This window comes from Chelonia mydas, chromosome 7 (assembly GCF_015237465.2).
Source record: "Chelonia mydas isolate rCheMyd1 chromosome 7, rCheMyd1.pri.v2, whole genome shotgun sequence".
Lineage (NCBI taxonomy): Eukaryota > Metazoa > Chordata > Testudines > Cheloniidae > Chelonia > Chelonia mydas.
Window position 1 is genome coordinate 104413819 of NC_057853.1, and position 18519 is coordinate 104432337.

General features: G+C 39.3%; 1 protein-coding gene across 1 annotated transcript in view; it reads right to left on the minus strand.

The window, feature by feature from the left end:
* Positions 1 to 18519, minus strand: part of LOC102934228 (deleted in malignant brain tumors 1 protein) — a 59772-nt gene that overhangs the window by 11752 nt on the left and 29501 nt on the right. Inside the window, exons 10-21 of the mRNA XM_043551961.1 lie at positions 17706 to 18014; positions 17152 to 17181; positions 13677 to 13715; positions 12251 to 12562; positions 9946 to 9975; positions 8321 to 8362; positions 7543 to 7581; positions 7010 to 7321; positions 5644 to 5688; positions 4707 to 4736; positions 2864 to 3014; positions 2312 to 2523 (exon numbers count right to left, since the gene is read on the minus strand). Coding sequence (XP_043407896.1) covers positions 2312 to 2523; positions 2864 to 3014; positions 4707 to 4736; positions 5644 to 5688; positions 7010 to 7321; positions 7543 to 7581; positions 8321 to 8362; positions 9946 to 9975; positions 12251 to 12562; positions 13677 to 13715; positions 17152 to 17181; positions 17706 to 18014 — 1551 coding nt within the window. The remainder of the gene's footprint in view (positions 1 to 2311; positions 2524 to 2863; positions 3015 to 4706; positions 4737 to 5643; positions 5689 to 7009; positions 7322 to 7542; positions 7582 to 8320; positions 8363 to 9945; positions 9976 to 12250; positions 12563 to 13676; positions 13716 to 17151; positions 17182 to 17705; positions 18015 to 18519) is intronic.

Genomic DNA, 18519 nt, shown 5'->3' on the forward strand with positions numbered 1-18519 from the left:
GGTCGGGGATATGCCGCTGTCTCTCTCCCTGCAGGACCGTTGTGGGTTCCGGCCCGGTGTGTGCGACCGGCACTGAAACAGCATGGCGTGGCACCAGGGGCTGTCGAACCCCATACCGGAGTTTCAGCTGACCTTGGAGGAGAACGCGGTGCCTTCCAGGTCGACAATGGTGGGACGGAGACGGAAGAGGCGTAGCGTCCCAAGCCAGCCCGTGACATGGGGAGCAGTAAAAGCATTGGTCGCCGCAGCTCAACGAAGACTGGCAGCAAACCAACAGCCAGAGACTCCTGAGACTTTGTTTGTGGCCATTCTCGCCCAAATCACTGCTAATTCTGTATTGATTGTATGCCTTTTGTGCCTGCTATTTCCTGTAGGGGTTGGCTTGGGAGCGCTTCCTCCGTTACAGACATATAACCTATGGGAAAGATTGGCTTCAATAGCAAATGTTACCCACTTTTGTTTATTTGATTTTGTAGCAGCTGAAGAATTGTTAGGTACGTGCCTTATTCCAGTATGTCATCACCCTGAGGAAATAGGGAATGAGATGATGCTCGCTGCTTACGCGAACCTCTCTTCCCAGTACTCTAGCATGGCTAATTGGGGCCCGGCCAATTACACTTTACCTTCTTGGGCTTATTTTTTGCTGTTGCTGTGTGCAATGTATTTCCTTTTTGTTAAGGCTTTGTCGAGACACGCCCTGGCAGGCTCCACGAGTTATGACCTTGTCTGTCCGGGAGTTAATTGGCTTGCAAAAGCAAATGGATGGCTACCATGAGATGGCTGAGCACAAATAAACAAAAAAGGAGGGGATGTAGGATTCATACAAGGTTCATGCACTTGGCAACATTCAGGGCACACCCGGAGTGTTGTGTAGGAGCTGTGCACACACAGCTCCTCTCAAGGGCATGAACCTTGGAATCTCGCCCAGATGACATGAACCGTGGGAAGCCTCCCAGGACTGGGCTCAAGGCCCGAGAGCAAGGAATGCGGTAGATAGAAATTGGTAAATAAGAATGTTAAACAAAGTCAGTGTATTCCTTTTATCTGTTGGAGAATGTAATGCGCGGGGGGAGAGAAAGAATAAAGGAGAGGGAGGAAAGCTGACAGGACCAGTCCGTTGGCAGACCATCCTGCTTGCTTGCTTAAAGCTTTGTGCTGTCTTGTCATTGAACCGCAACAGTCTCTCATCAGTGTTAAGGATCATATGAATCACAGTTACCATAGTAGAACAAATTCTGGAGTCAAGAGAAAGTCCACTTGAAGTTGCTTGGAATTTTCCTTGAGTAAAATTAAGGACAATATTACCATGGCCTTTATTAAGGAAATGAACTAAATACTTTCAGTATTTGTGGGAGAGAATGATCTAAACACAAGGGGAGGTGAAGACAAACAGTAAAGTAAAATGAAATTGGTGTGTTGGTCGACAGCTATTTTGCAGTCATGAATTATCCTGATCAGCCAATGGAACTAACCAGTTACATGCTATTCTATATGAGTAAGGGTTGCAGAATCAGGGGTTTGCATCTATGATCTTACATAAGCCTTATGGGGTTTGGAGATACATGTGCAGAGGCTGACTCACATCAGTGAGCATCAAAGTGCTAGACCTTCACTGGAGACTGGATCCTGTATAGTCTTTTCTTGGGCAAAAGACACACTGAAAAAATAGGAGTTTTCCCTGAATGAGGACTTAAGGATCAGGTTTTGACTGGCTGTGAAAGTTGTTCAAGTTCACTTGTGGGTACCTCTGTAGCTGAAGATGTGAAAAAATTGCAGGGGACTCATGGAAGATCATCAAAAACTGGGAAAGGAAGTGCAGGGAATGATTCTAAATATAAATAATTCTAATACTAAACATGTATCAGTAAAGTGCTAAACAGGCATTGACCTCAGATAAATAACTAATGAGCTGGGGGGAGGACATGAAATTGACTCATACTGTATGAATTGGGGTGATTGCAATGAGAGTTTTGCCTGCATCAGGACTAGGATCAGACGCAAAGAGAATGAGCAGTTAGGTAGTACAAGGGGCCATAAGTAACAGTAATGAAATGAGATGGTGAAAAAGTAAATTTAGGCTGAATATAAGAGAAAATGTCCAAAAATAATTTGATAACAAACAGTTTCATGTTTAAAGAAAATCAAACTATTGTCTGAAAGTAATAGGTCAGTAATCACACAGTGTGAAAGATGACAGTGAGTGGTACTATACTGAGGTGGTTGAACATTAATCAATGGTTATTTATCAAATAAAATCAATAAATAGGCTTGTCTGCTGAAAAGCAAAGTTCCGTATTAAACATGAACTTACTAGTATTCTGATCTGCTGGAATGGTGTAATAGGCAGCACGAAACCCTCTGTTTGTGATAATCGAGTTACTGTGAAATCGAACTGTCATCAAGTTTGAGGACGATGTATATGTGAGATAGGAACCAGAACAAATTTTCCCCAGTAAAGGAGAAGTGTAGAGTGGTCCATCATATATCTCTATATAATCATACTGGCATCTACCACCTTCTGTCCTGGGGAATAAACATGAACATTTTGTAAACTATTTTGTAAACTTCTATTTAAGCATTCATCACAAAGCAGCACATAAATCTCAGATTAAGCCCTTCAGACTGCAAAGTGTTCGTGGCAGAGATTGTCTTAATTTTGTATCTTGTATGGTACCCTTCACTTTATTAGGACTCAACAAGTAACAACAAATACTCCATTCATGCAATTTTCATTTTAGTTTTACTGGTCACTTAGAATTGTTAAACCCTGTTGAGAAATGCCCTTCAAATGGAGAGAGTACCAGTTAGAAAAGTCCATGACTTTGAACCCATGAATTGCCCAGAAAATTAGTGCTTTACTTACGAGATATCTCTAAATGAAAGTGTTATACGGTAATTGCTCACTGCTTCTATTTCCCACACACAATCTGCATTGTTTGGATAATTTCCAGGGTAGAACGGGCTTTGAAATGTCCCGGATGAATACTGAAGGACACCACCACAAGTATATTTTGCTGCAGAACAAAATGTAAGAAAAAAATACATATGAGTCATTTATAGTTTACTTTTGCATATATTTGTATATGATTTATCACTCAGAGTCAAAACCTACTGAAGTTAAAGGAAAGCCTCCCATAACTTCAATGGTCTTTATAAAAGGTGCTCTATGACGAGCATCTGATCCCAAGAGCTGTTGATCTGCTGTTGATCCCACTCACAGTCTCATTTAATGCTCAGCACCTCTCAAGATTAGGCACTAAATGTATATAGCTGAAGACAGAAAATATGGGCCAAAGAAAATGTTCAGGGAAGAAGGATAACATTATCAGAAGGAAAAAAGCGTAATGTTATTAATTCAGGTTGGAAGTAAATATTTGAAGAAGCACCTGGTGCACTGGAGACAAAAATTACAGCCTGAATGAAAACTGAATCTACAGTCAACTTTGGAACGTAACAAGTTTTACTTAATTCATAGCTTTAAGTGACATAAGACTTATACATTCCTCCTTCCAATGAGGAAAGAAGATACTTTTAAATCCAGGGGTGGAGATTTTGTTTGGGCTCTCTTTGGGTATCGATCCAGCAGGAATCAATTTATCGCATCTAGTCTAGACGTGATAAATCGAACCCCGAGCGCTCTCCTGTCGACTCCCGTACTCCAGTTCAGCGAGAGGTGCAGGCAGAGTCGACGGGGGAGTGGAAGCAGTCAACTCACTGCGGTGGAGACACCACGGTAAGTCCATCTAAGTACATCAACTTCAGCTATGTTATTCACATAGCTGAAGTTGCATAACTTAGATCGATACCCCCCGCCCCCTACCAGTGTAGACCAGGCCTTTGTTTGTTCTCTCTCTGAACTGAGAGAGAGACCAAGCAGGTAAAACATCTCCTGAAAACATACCTGAAATGATACATCTAAAATTATAGAAATTGTAAGTAAAGGCAAGGAAATGCGTTAGATTATCTTTTGTTTTAGCTCGTGACTTTTCCCTATGCTAAGAGGGAGTTTTATTCCTGCTTTTTGTAACTTTGAAGCTGAGCCTAGAGGGGAATCCTCTGTGTTTAAATCTTTTTTTTAGCCCGTAAAGTTACCTTCCATCCTGATTTTGCAGGTGCGATTCTTTTACTTTCTCTTTAAATAAAGTTCTTCCTTTAAGAACCTGTGTGATTTTCAGTGTCCTAGAGACAAAGGGTCTGGTCGGTACTCACATTATTCTTAAGCCTCCCCAGGAAAGGGGGTGAAGGAGGTTGGGGGAATATTTTGGGGGAACAGGAACTCCAAGTGACCCTTTTCCTGAATTTTTCTGTAAATCACTTGGTAGTGGCAGCAATACCGTCCAAGCACAAGGAGAGGAATTGTACGTTGGGGAAGTTTTAACCTAAGCTGGTAGAATATAAGCTTAGGGGGTCTTTCATGTGGGTCCCCACATCTGTACCCCAGAGTTCAGAGTGGGGAGGGAACCCTGACACATCCCACAATACATCAGTCTCTTGCACAAATGGAGTTGAGTCTTAATGGTTGAGGTTTGGCAAAGTAATAAGCAACTACAATTTGGGTCTTATCATGGAAAAAGTATTAGTCAACCTTAATTATAAGTGGCGCTACCAGCTCTGCCTAAAATACAATTCAGTGGTGATCTGTACATGTGCATTTCAGCATATTAACATTTTGTGTCATGATGGACAACATGTAAGTGATGAGTTACCTGTTGTCGGAGAGCTTCTATGTCCAGCAGCTGCAAGGATGAAACATGAGAAATTATAGCTTCAGTTATAAGTGCTGTAGAGTTGGACAACATTTTTAGGCCAGAAGTTTTTTCAGCTAAATTGCAGATTCGGCAACATCAAAATTGTGTGCAATTCATGCCATTTTCAATTAATAGTTCAATTAAATAAAAATTTCAAACACTCCACTAGGAACATTTCTTTTTAAAAATAAGAAATATTTCATTTAGTTTGAAATGACTTTGAGTTTCAAAATTTCCTTTTTTTAATCAAAACCTGTAAAAATAGCTGAAATCACACCAACATGTTATTATTCTGTTCAAATAACATATTTGGAATAATCTGGAACATATTTTTTCAAATTTTTGATTTACTGAAAATCTCAAATATTTGACTCTTCATTCAAACCAAAAAAGAATGTATTTACCAAAACAGATGACACCGGCATCTTCAGACTAACCACAGTTATGAGAGAACCATCCTCAGTGAGGACAGTCCTTAGACTGTCCCCTGGGAAATGACCTATTTAGATGCATGGCAGAAAGGGTAGTGGGCAATCTAAATATGAGGATCTTCTTCTCTTCGAGGGTGGAGTGGTGGAACAAAAGTAAGAGAGTCGGATGGATTGAAAAAAACTATATTTGCTCTCCACACCTCATTGTTCTCAGGGTATAATATGCAAGAGTAGGGGTGCATGTAATGGACCTATACAGTTCAACAAATTATTTACAAACATTTATTACCTGTATCACGTTTGAAATTTGCCCTTCGTATTGCTATTCAACCTAGCCTTTCTCTCATTTCAGTTCATGTGGCAATTCTACTCTAAAACCATAGGCTACAGTTTCAAAACATTTCTAGCACAGAACCCTATCAGAGAGAAACATTTTAATGAAAGCAGAACGACTTAGCACTTGCCAGTTGTTGTGTACCAGGGCCATGATGGAGTGGATCCTGATGATCCTGCAGGAAGATAATAGAAGCATAGAAGTTGGATATCCAGCAGCGAGTAGGGAGAAACATAAGAAATTATATTAACAGTTTTCAGTATTTATTAGTGCCGTAGAATTGGGCAAAATTTTTAGGCCAAAACTTTTTTCAGCAAAATTGCAGATTCGGCAACACCAAAACATTGCACAGTTCATGCTAGTTTCAATTCATTGTTCAATTATATTACAATATCAAACACCCCATTAAGAATATTTGGTTTTGAAAATGTCATAGAAATATTTCATTTATTTACTTTGAAATGACTTTTAGTTTCAAAATCTCCTTTTTTAAAACACAACAACAAAAAACACCCCAAACCTGTGAAACGAGCTGAAATCAAACCGAAACATTGTGATTGTATTCAAATAAAATGTTTTGAATTAGCTGAAACATACTTTTCTCAACTTTTTGATTGACTGAAATTTTCAAATATTTGGTTTTTGATCCAGATCACAAATGATTTTTTGAAATTGCTAATGAATGGGGTGGGGGAGAAATCTGGTATTAGCTTGGATGTATTTATAACATTATAAGGGGAAATGACATTTGAAGCTGCATGACTTTACTGGAGGATGTTATGTCTGAAAACAAGTAGAGCAAAACTTTGAAGATACCATGTTTGTAATATCTTGTGACGGGACATCATAAAATGTGCCTGACTCCCACTGAGCTCAGTGAAAAAATTCCCAGAAAAATTTACCTTTCTCAATGGCAAAAGATTACGGCTGAAACTTAAATAGGTCTTTCATCTTTGGATCTCTAAGTGCTTCATGAAGTTGAGTATGTCTCATTATCCCTATTTTACTTTTAGGTGAATGAGGCCTAAAGAAGCTAAGTGGCATGGCAGAGTCATGAATAAAATCTAGGTTTCCCACATCCCATTTCCATGCCCTATCACCACTACAGAATTCTACTTTCAAAGGAAGTGAGGTTACCAGAACAGAAAACTAACCCTGGTTGACAGATGCTGCCCTTTGGAACTTCACACTAATATCAGCAGTACTTGGCTATCCTAGGGTGATTCCCCCCACCCCACCCCTTTTTTTTCCCCCTTATATATCTTTATTCTATGCTAGCACAATCACATTCACCATGGAACTAACTGGCTGGCTGATTGAAGCATGGAACTAATGTTTGAGGAAGTAGAAAAGTGGCCTTTTTAATATGGGATCCAGTTCCAAAAACTGTATTTCATGTATTGAAAACCTTGTAATGTGACTTTCAAAAACATCTTTGACATGGTGAAAAGCGTGGTCATTCACCTGCAAGACACCTGCAAACTCTTGGTATTTACCTGAGCAGATGACACCGGCATCTTCAGAATGATGACAGTTATGAGAGAGCCATCCTGAATGAGGACAGTCCCATAGACTGTATTCCCATCCTTGGCATCTCACATCATCCAGAACAATATTTCCTGAGCCTTGACCGTAATAGGCATTGGTCTTTGCTGCAACACCATATCCACATCCAAGCTGCCTGCACACAACATTTGCGTCATTGAGATCCCAAGAATCATCACACACTGTCCCCCAGGATCCTGCGTAATAGACTTCAACACGACCCTCACATCTGCTAAATGAATTCACCAATCGCAATGCCAGCCCTAAAATAGATGGAAGGGAATGATTATTAGCACATTAGTTAGTTCTTTCCCTCTTGGTAAAACCGTGACAACTGGGGTCAATCTGACCCACATATGAAACCACATTTGACCACTTCTGGGGATTACATGTCCAGATCAGGTCACACATCTGGATCAGTTTGATGTCGAATCCCACAGTAAAAAAATAAGTTTTAGTAAATCAAGGGCAAGACAGCACTTACCACTTGGTGTGGTTCTCCCTGGAGGAAACGGAGTGCTTGCTGCAAGAAAAGACAAAGAAGGGACAATTAGAGAACCCACAAATCCTGAGCGTATTGAAGTTAAATCAGATTAAAACTTCTAAGGAATATTTCTAGAACAGTGTACCAGACATCTTACTGAAGTACAGATATATTACCTCTACTGCCTTCTTTGCTTTTTAAATGAACACAATGAATGAATCTCTTTTTTCTCCCAAGGTGTGTTCTTCATAAGCTCTTGTTGCTCACTGTTATTACGCCTATGTTTTCTCTTTCTCTTTCGTTATCATGCTAGATATTCTCCTTTCAAAATCAGGGCAATGACCATATCTTAAGAGTCAGAAAAGTGCCTTAACGTCTCCTGGGGAATGACCTATTTAGGTTCTGGCCAGAGAGGCTAGCAGGGAAATCTATATGTGAAGATCTTGTTCTCTTCTAGGGAGGGAGTGATGGAACAGAAATGACAGAGTTGGATGGACTGAAAAAAACCTATATTTATTCTCCACATCTCAGTGTTCTGAGGGTACAGTATACAAGAGTAGGGGTCTGTAATGGACCTCTACAGTTCAACAAAACATTTATTGTCTGTACCACGTTTGAAATTTGCCCTTCGTATTGCTATTCAACCTGTCCTTTCTCTCATTTCAGTTCATTTGGAAATTCTACTCTAAAAGCACAGGCTACAGTTTCAAAACATTTCTAGCACAGAACCCGATCGGAGAGAAACATTTTAATGAAACCAGAATGACTTAGCACTTGCCAGTTGTGTACCAGGGCCATGATGGAGTGGATCCCGGTGTTTCTGCAGGAAGATAACAGAAGCATAACTAGAGACCTAGGGTGAATTTTCAGAGGAATGGCAAAATGCACATCCCTTCTGCTAAATTTCATATCCCCACACCCAATCCTGGAAGCACTAGAACTCTTCAGTGAAACAGTTGGAAGAATGTTTTTAACCTGGGCAAACCAACATGTTTTCCCTACTCTTATTTTTGTAACAGCTGAAATGTTTTAGCTGAAATGTCCTGTCATAAATATAAAGGGAAGGGTAACAACCTTTATGTATGCAGTAGCATAAAATCCCTCCTGAAAAGATGTACTGAAGGGGTTAAGAAGCTCAAATAACCTGGTTGGCACCTGACCAAAAGGACCAATGAGGAAAGAAGATACTTTCAAATCCGGGGGTAGGGGTTTTGTTTGGGCTCTCTTTGGGTATGTCTTCACCACCCACCGGATCGGCAGGCAGCAATCGATCCAGCGGGGGTCGATTTATCGTGTCTAGTCTAGACGCGATAAATCGAACCCCGAGTGCTCTCCTGTTGACTCCTGTACTCCAGTTCAGCGAGAGGTGCAGGCAGAGTCGACGGGGGAGTGGCAGCAGTCGACTCACTGTGGTGGAGACACCACGGTAAGTCCATCTAAGTACGTCAACTTCAGCTATGTTATTCACGTAGCTGAAGTTGCATAACTTAGATCGATTCCCCGCGCCCCCTACCAGTGTAGACCAGGCCTTTGTTTGTTCTCTCTCTGAACTGAGAGAGAGACCAAGCAGGTAAAACATCTCCTGAAAACATACCTGAAATGATACATCTAAAATTATAGAAATTGTAAGTAAAGGCAAGGAAATGCATTAGATTATCTTTTGTTTTAGCTCGTGACTTTTCCCTATGCTAAGAGGGAGTTTTATTCCTGTTTTTTGTAACTTTGAAGCTGAGCCTAGAGGGGAATCCTCTTTGTTTAAATCTTTTTTTTAGCCCGTAAAGTTACCTTCCATCCTGATTTTGCAGGTGCGATTCTTTTACTTTCTCTTTAAATAAAGTTCTTCCTTTAAGGACCTGTTTGATTTTCAGTGTCCTAGAGACAAAGGGTCTGGTCGGTACTCACATTATTCTTAAGCCTCCCCAGGAAAGGGGGTGAAGGGGCTTGGGGGAATATTTTGGGGGAACAGGAACTCCAAGTGACCCTTTTCCTGAACTTTTGTGCAAATCACTTGGTGGTGGCAGCAATACCGTCCAAGCACAAGGAAAGGAATTGTACGTTGGGGAAGTTTTAACCTAAGCTGGTAGAATATAAGCTTAGGGGGTCTTTCATGTGGGTCCCCACATCTGTACCCCAGAGTTCAGAGTGGGGAGGGAACCCTGACACATCCCACAATACATCAGTCTCTTGCACAAATGGAGTTGAGTCTTAATGGTTGAGGTTTGGCAAAGTAATAAGCAACTACAATTTGGGTCTTATCATGGAAAAAGTGTCAGTCAACCTTAATTATAAGTGGCGCTACCAGCTCTGCCTAAAATACAATTCAGTGGTGATCTGTACATGTGCATTTCAGCATATTAACATTTTGTGTCATGATGGACAACAACATGTAAGTGATGAGTTGACCTGTTGTCGGAGAGCTTGTATGTCCAGCAGCTGCAAGGATGAAACATGAGAAATTATAGCTTCAGTTATAAGTGCTGTAGAGTTGGACAACATTTTTAGGCCAGAAGTTTTTTCAGCTAAATTGCAGATTCGGCAACATCAAAATTGTGTGCAATTCATGCCATTTTCAATTAATAGTTCAATTAAATAAAAATTTCAAACACTCCACTAGGAACATTTCTTTTTAAAAATAAGAAATATTTCATTTAGTTTGAAATGACTTTGAGTTTCAAAATTTCCTTTTTTTAATCAAAACCTGTAAAAATAGCTGAAATCACACCAAAATGTTATTATTTTGTTCAAATAACATATTTGGAATAATCTGGAACATATTTTTTCAACACTTTGATTTACTGAAAATCTCAAATATTTGACTCTTCATTCAAACCAAAAAAGAATGTATTTACCAAAACAGATGACACCGGCATCTTCAGACTAACCACACTTATGAGAGAACCATCCTCAATGAGGACAGTCCCTTAGACTGTCTCCTGGGAAATGACCTATTTAGATGCTTGGCAGAAAGGCTAGTGGGCAATCTAAATGTGAGGATCTTCTTCTCTTCGAGGGTGGAGTGGTGGAACAAAAGTAAGAGAGTCGGATGGATTGAAAAAAACTATATTTGCTCTCCACACCTCAGTGTTCTCAGGGTATAGTATGCAAGAGTAGGGGTGCGTGTAATGGACCTATACAGTTCAACAAATTACTGACAAACATTTATTACCTGTACCGCGTTTGAAATTTGCCCTTCGTATTGCTATTCAACCTAGCCTTTCTCTCATTTCAGTTCATGTGGCAATTCTACTCTAAAACCATAGGCTACAGTTTCAAAACATTTCTAGCACAGAAACCTATCAGAGAGAAACATTTTAACGAAAGCAGAATGACTTAGCACTTGCCAGTTGTTGTGTACCAGGGCCATGATGGAGTGGATCCTGATGTTCCTGCAGGAAGATAATAGAAGCATAGAAATTGGATATCTAGCAGCGAGTAGGGAGAAACATAAGAAATTATATTAACAGTTTTTAGTATTTATTAGTGCCGTAAAATTGGGCAAAATTTTTAGGTCAAAACTTTTTTCAGCAAAATTGCAGATTCGGCAACACCAAAACATTGCACAATTCATGCTAGCTTCAATTCATTGTCCAATTATATTACAATATCAAACACCCCACTAAGAATATTTGGTTTTGAAAATGTCAAAGAAATATTTCATTTATTTACTTTGAAATGACTTTTAGTTTCAAAATCTCCTTTTTTTAAAACACAACAACAAAAAACACCCCAAACCTGTGAAACGAGCTGAAATCAAACCGAAACATTGTGATTGTATTCAAATAAAATGTTTTAATTAGCTGAAACATACTTTTCTCAACTTTTTGATTGACTGAAAATTTCAAATATTTGGTTTTTGATCCAGATCACAAATGATTTTTTGAAATTGCTAATGAATGGGGTGGGGGGGAAATCTGGTATTAGCTGGGATGTATTTATAACATTATAAGGGGAAATGACATTTGAAGCTGCATGACTTTACTGGAGGATGTTATGTCTGAAAACAAGTAGAGCAAAACTTTGAAGATACCATGTTTGTAATATCTTGTGATGGGACATCATAAAACGTGCCTGACTCCCACTGAGCTCAGTGAAAAAATTCCCAGAAAAATTTACCTTTCTCGATGGCAAAAGATTACGGCTGAAACTTAAATAGGTCTTTCATCTTTGGATCTCTAAGTGCTTCATGAAGTTGAGTATGTCTCATTATCCCTATTTTACTTTCTAGGTGAATGAGGCCTAAAGAAGCTAAGTGGCATGGCAGAGTCATGAATAAAATCTAGGTTTCCCACATCCCATTTCCATGCCCTATCACCACTACAGAATTCTACTTTCAAAGGAAGTGAGGTTACCAGAACAGAAAACTAACCCTGGTTGACAGATGCTGCCCTTTGGAACTTCACACTAATATCAGCAGTACTTGGCTATCCTAGGGTGATTCCCCCCACCCCACCCCTTTTTTTTCCCCCTTATATATTTTTATTCTATGCTAGCACAATCACATTCACCATAGAACTAACTGGCTGGCTGATTGAAGCATGGAACTAATGTTTGAGGAAGTAGAAAAGTGGCCTTTTTAATATGGGATCCAGTTCCAAAAACTGTATTTCATGTATTGAAAACCTTGTAATGTGACTTTCAAAAACATCTTTGACATGGTGAAAAGTGTGGTCATTCACCTGCAAGACACCTGCAAACTCTTGGTATTTACCTGAGCAGATGACACCGGCATCTTCAGAATGATGACAGTTATGAGAGAGCCATCCTGAATGAGGACAGTCCCATAGACTGTATTCCCATCCTTGGCATCTCACATCATCCAGAACAATATTTCCTGAGCCTTGACCGTAATAGGCATTGGTCTTTGCTGCAACACCATATCCACATCCAAGCTGCCTGCACACAACAGTTGCGTCTTTGAGATCCCAAGAATCATCACACACTGTCCCCCAGGATCCTGCGTAATAGACTTCAACACGACCCTCACATCTGCTAAATGAATTCACCAGTCGCAATGCCAGCCCTAAAATAGATGGAAGGGAATTATTATTAGCACATTAGTCATAGTTTCATTCCTTTTCATAACTTTCTGGCAACTGGGGTGAATCTGATCCATGTATGGAAATTCAATTGACTGCTGTGGGGATTCCATGGCCAGATCACACGTCTGGATCAACATTAGAAAAACACATTTGAAAAAGTAATCCCAAGTGTACATACAAAAAGATGGCATCTTAACTAGCTGTTACCACTCAAGATAGGGATCTTGGAGTCATCCCGGGTAGTTCTGTGAAAACATTTGCTTAATGTGCAGTGGCAGGCAAAAAAGCTGACAGAATGATGGGAATCATGATGAAAGGAATAGATGATAAGATAAAAAATATCATAATGCCACAATAAAATCCCTGGTACATCCACATATTGAATACTGCTTGCAGTTGTGGTCACCCCATTTCTTAAAAGATGTAGAAGAATTAGAAAAAGTAAAGAGAAGGGCGACAAATTGTTTTGAGTTGTAGAACAGCTTCCATACGAGGACAGATTAAAAAGACTGGGACTCTTAAACTTAGAAAAGAGACCACTATGGGGTAATATGATAGACATCTATAAAATCATGAATGTTATGAAGAACATGAGTATGGTGATGTTATTTACCCCTTCACATAACACAAAAACTGGGGGGGGGGGTCACCCGATGAAATTAATAGGCAGCAAGTTTAAAACAAACAAAAGGCTGTACTACTTCATCCAATACACAGTTAACCTGTAAAACTCGTTGCCACGGGATGTTGTGAAGGTCAAATGTATAACTGGGTTCATAAAAGAATGAGAAGTTCACGGAGGATAGGTCCATCAATGGCTATTAGCCAAGATTGTCAGGAACACAACCCCATGCCCTGGGTGTACCTAAACCACCAACTGCCAGCAGCTGGGACAGGGGATTGATCAGAGGGAATGAACAGATCAGGGAAATTTTGAGTGAAGCATCTGGCATTGGCCACTGTTAAAAGACAGGATTCTGGGCTAGATGAACTGCTGGTCTGAACTAGTAGGGCTGATCTTGTGATCAGGTCGATGGTGCCGAATCCCATAGTAAAAGAAGAAATTTTATTAAAACAAGGTGAGATAACACTTACCGTTTAGAGTGGTGCTCACTGGAGGGAAAGAGGTGCTTGCTGTAGTAAGACAAAGGCACAATTAGAGAAGACATTTATGACAATGACAATGGATCCTGTTATTGTGCTATCAAGGAGGTGAACATTAATTTGCAATAGAAATAGCCAATGATATGCAAGAGCTGAGGAACAGCAAAACATGCTCTAAATCCCAGCCTCTGAATGCACATTGGCTCCTTAAGAAAACCTCCTAAACAATTTAAAGACAAATATTATAAATCAACATAACAATAATATTTAGAACTTTTATATAGGGCTGTTGATTAATCACAGTTAATTCACGTGATTAACTCAAAAAAATTAATCTAGGACCCTGTATTGGCTCTGCACCACTCCCACTGCAGGACTGTGCCTAAATGGAACTATCAAACCCTTAATTAGCAGGATGAGTGCAAAGGAGCGCTCAGCTCAGACGAACATATCTGCCAGGGATGTGAATAATACAAGCACAACTCTGCATCTGGTAGTAAAGAACAGGGAAGAAAGTGCAGCTGAACAGGAGATGGGGCAAGTTGAGATCCCCTGGAAAAGTCCTAGACAAATAGCAGGACTTTAGATAATGGAGCTCAACAAAAACAGGCAAACAAAAATAAAAATCATGGAAATGTCTCTGTACCAATGGAAGAAGCTTCAGAGCAGAAAGAGATAAACTAGAAGGGGTGTCAATGGAAAAGGGTTTGGACTTAGGAGACATTACATCTATAGGAACGCAGTAGAGTTTGCTAGTTATTCTAAAAATTATAAAATTTAATAGTGATGATGCCCTTTCTATCAGTGTTTGAATCACCATATAGAATTTTATAGCAGGAATATCAATGCCTATGAAAAACTCTATAGCTATAAACACTTAAAATGATAGGGTATAATTTTCTATTAAATTCTATAGCACTTCTCTGTAAGAGAGACAAAGTGAGTCAGATAATATCTTTTACTGAAATAAGTACCGTTGGTGAGAGAGAACAACAACTTCTCCATAAGAGCAAATGTACAGTGCTCACTTTATACTTATTTTTATTACAAATATTTGCACTGTAAAAAAACAAAAGAAACAGTATTTTTCAATTTCCCCATTACAAATACTGCAGTGAAATCTCTTTATATGAAAGTTGAACTTACAAGTGTAGAATTATGTACAAAAAAACTGCACTCAAAAATAAAACAATGTAAAATTTTAGAGCCTGCAAGTCCACTCAGTCCTACTTCTTGTTCAGCCAACAGCTCAGACAAACAAGTTTGTTTACATTTGCAGGAGATAATGCTGCCCGTTTCTTATTTACAATGTCACCTGAAAGTGAGAACAGGCATTTGCATGGCACTGTGGTAGCCTGGCGTCGCAAGATATTTACGTGCCAGATGCACTAAAGATTCATATGTCCCTTCATGCTTTAACCACCATTCCAGATGATATGCGCTCATGCTGAGGACGGGTTCTGTTTGATAACGATTCAAAACAGTGCAGACCAACGCACGTTCATTTTCATCATCTGAGTCAAATGCCACTAGCAGAGAAGACTGATTTTCTTTTTTGGTGGTTTGGGTTCTCCAGGTTCTGCATCGGAGTGTTGCTCTTTTAAGACTTCTGAAAGCATACTCCATACCTCATCCCTCTCAGATTTTGGAAGGCACTTCTGATTCTTAAACCTTGGGTCGAGTGCTATATCTATCCTTAGAAATCTCACATTGGTACCTTCCTTGCATTTTGTGAAATCTGCAGTGATAGTGTTCTTGAAATGAACAACATACTGGGTCATCATCTGAGACTGCTATAACATGAAATATACGGCAGAATGGGGGTAAAACAGAGCAGGAGGCATACAATTCTCCCCCAAGGAGTTCAGTCGCAAATTTAATTAATGCATTATTTTTTTAACAAGCACCATCAGCATGGAAGCATGTCCTCTGGAATGGTGGACAAAGCATGAAGGGGCATATATGAATGTTTAAAATATCTGGCACGTAAATACCTTCCAATGCCAGCTACAAAGTGCCACGCAAATGCCTATTCTCACTTTCAGATGACGTTGTAAATAAGAAGCGGGCAACATTATCTCCCATAAATGTAAACAAACTTGTTTCTCTTGGTGATTGGCTGAACAAGAAGCAGGACTGAGTGGACTTCTAGGCTCTAAAGTTTTACACTGTTTTGTCTTTGAGTGCAGTTATGTAACAGAAAAAAAAAATCTACATTTGTAAGCTGCATTTTCACGATAAAGAGATTGCACTACAGTACTTGGATGAGATGGATTGAAAAATACTATTTCTTTTGTTGATCATTTTTACAGACCAAATATTTGTAATCAAAAATAATAATATAAAGTGAGCATTGCATATTTTGTATTCTGTGTTGTAACTGATGTCAATATATTTGAAAATGTAGAAAGACATCCAAAAATATTTAATAAATTTCAATTGATATTCTATTGTTTAACAGTGCAATTAAGACTCTGATTAATCACCATTCATTTTTTAATTACGATTAATTTTTTGAGTGAATTGTGTGAGTTAACTGCAATTAATCGACAGCCCTAGTATATAGTGAAGGAATTTGTGTTTGTTTCTTATTCTTTGAACAATTATTATAGTTTAAAGGTGTCTTCTCAATTGTTCATCTCTTTATTACTGGGTAATTTGATGAATGTGCCAAATAGTCAAGGAATCTCGCAGAGCCAGATCCCCTGCTGGTGTACAATGGTGTAGATACATTGACTTGGATCAGCCACACCAATTCAAATGGGGTGAGGATCTGGACTAAACATTATTACAGAGCCAAATATAAAGTGGTGCCGCAGAATCTTCTGGAAGGAATCTTTCCTTTCTTATTATTTAGTATCAACTAAACAGGGGCTTATCTAGATGTGTAGTTCTTGTGAATTCCATGCCCACAACTATAGTTTTGGGTACATCAGCTTTTTCCTGTATTCCCTGAGGAGTACTTATTACAATACTTATTACAGTTTTAATAGCCACAACCAAAGGAGATAAAACTTTTCAGTGCCTACAATGAAGACCAATACTTTCAAAATAATACATTGTTTCTTTTTCAGCAAGAAAAAAATGTAAGAGATTGCATCTAACAGCTCCTTTGTTTCAGTTCTTAATAGCAGCTGCTCAGCCTCTTGTATAGCAGTATTATACACTTCTGGTTAGAGTTCCCGTCTATTATACCTGCATTGTAAGCACCTTTAGACACTCAAGTACAGATTCCAGAGATGTGCAGTTCAACATACAGAACCTATTCGGCCAGGTACTGAGCAGTCTGGCTTTGGTCCAGCAAAATATTTAAACACATGAGTGGTCTCGCTGACTGCAACAGGACTACTTAAGGGCATACATTTAAGCCTGTGCTTAAGTGCTTTGCTGAATTACAGCCAGATTGCTCAGCATCTAACAGGATCAAGTCCATAATTTACAAGGCAAAGTATAAATCTTGAGTTACCTGTTTCTGGAGGCGCTGTTAGTCCAGAACCTGTTGATGCAGAAACATCAGACTTTTAGACATGGGACATTCCTATTGGATGGGTCCTTCGTTGAGGATGTCATGTTTCAAATCAACAAAGCAGAACCATGAAACACCATGTTTACAAAAACTTAATTATATTAATCATTGGGATAACCCACAGATAATAAAATTCTGCTTCCTGTGACTCAAAAAAAATCCCACTAAAGTTAATGGAGAAATATCCCTTGACCTTAAGGGATGTCGGATTGGGACCGTACTAACCCAGCTGATAAAACTCCTGACCTACACACACACTAGATGGTTCATGATATCACTCATCGGTATAATCTACATCAACACCTACTGAACTTTCCTTTAAAGTATGGATTACATATTTGAAGTGTATTTTTGCTAAGGATATGATATATACTGAAAGAAAAAGTATAAAGCAAAACTTTTTAAAATACAATCCTTAGTCTATTTTACAACAAACACAAAGCTGATTCGCTGAGTATAAACGCTACAGATATGCAATAAAAGAGAATACATACCTGCACATATGACGCTAGCATCTCCATAAACGCCACATGAATAGTGTGGGTGTTCGTAAGGACAAGACCACAAAAAGTCTTCAGAGCCAATGCAGTTCACATTAGTCATCCAAGGACTTGCCCAGCCTTCTCCAAAATAGCTATTTCTCAGAGCAGCAACAGGTTCGCCACAGCCCAGTTGCCTGCACACAACTCGTGCATCGTTCATGTCCCACAAATCACCACAAACTTTTACCCAGCCTCCAAAGTAAAGGATTTCAACACGACCTGCACAGTGGTTTGGCCCATTTGCAAGTCCTAGCACCAGCTCTGTGAAAGACACAAATCAATTGACTGCTAGACTATTTGTCCATTTTCACATGGCGATGTTTTAATGCTTTTTGGTTACCAATTAAAATTTGTCCCATACTGGCAATGCAATGCCATTTATTGAGAAGCTAGTCCCCCTCCTTTAGCTCCTGGTCGGCCATAGCACTGTCCTAGTTGACATGATTATCTCAGCAGAGAGGCCAAGGACTCAGTGGTCAATGTGCCTCACACGAGAAGTCCCACCAAATGAGGAATGTTGGCCCGCGTAGCCATGGCTTGTGCTGTGCTTTTTCTGTGAATTAATAGAAGACTTTGGGCTCCAGCACTCTGAACTATCTTTCCCAAGCATGAAATTCACTTCCCATTTCCAAGGCTTCAATTTCAATTTCATGACAATCATAATTAAATTCACAGGGCATTGTCATTTTTCAAACCAGAACACAGAAAGTTGTTAGCTAAATGCATAACACTGTAAATTAAAATCAATATAAATGTAAACAATACT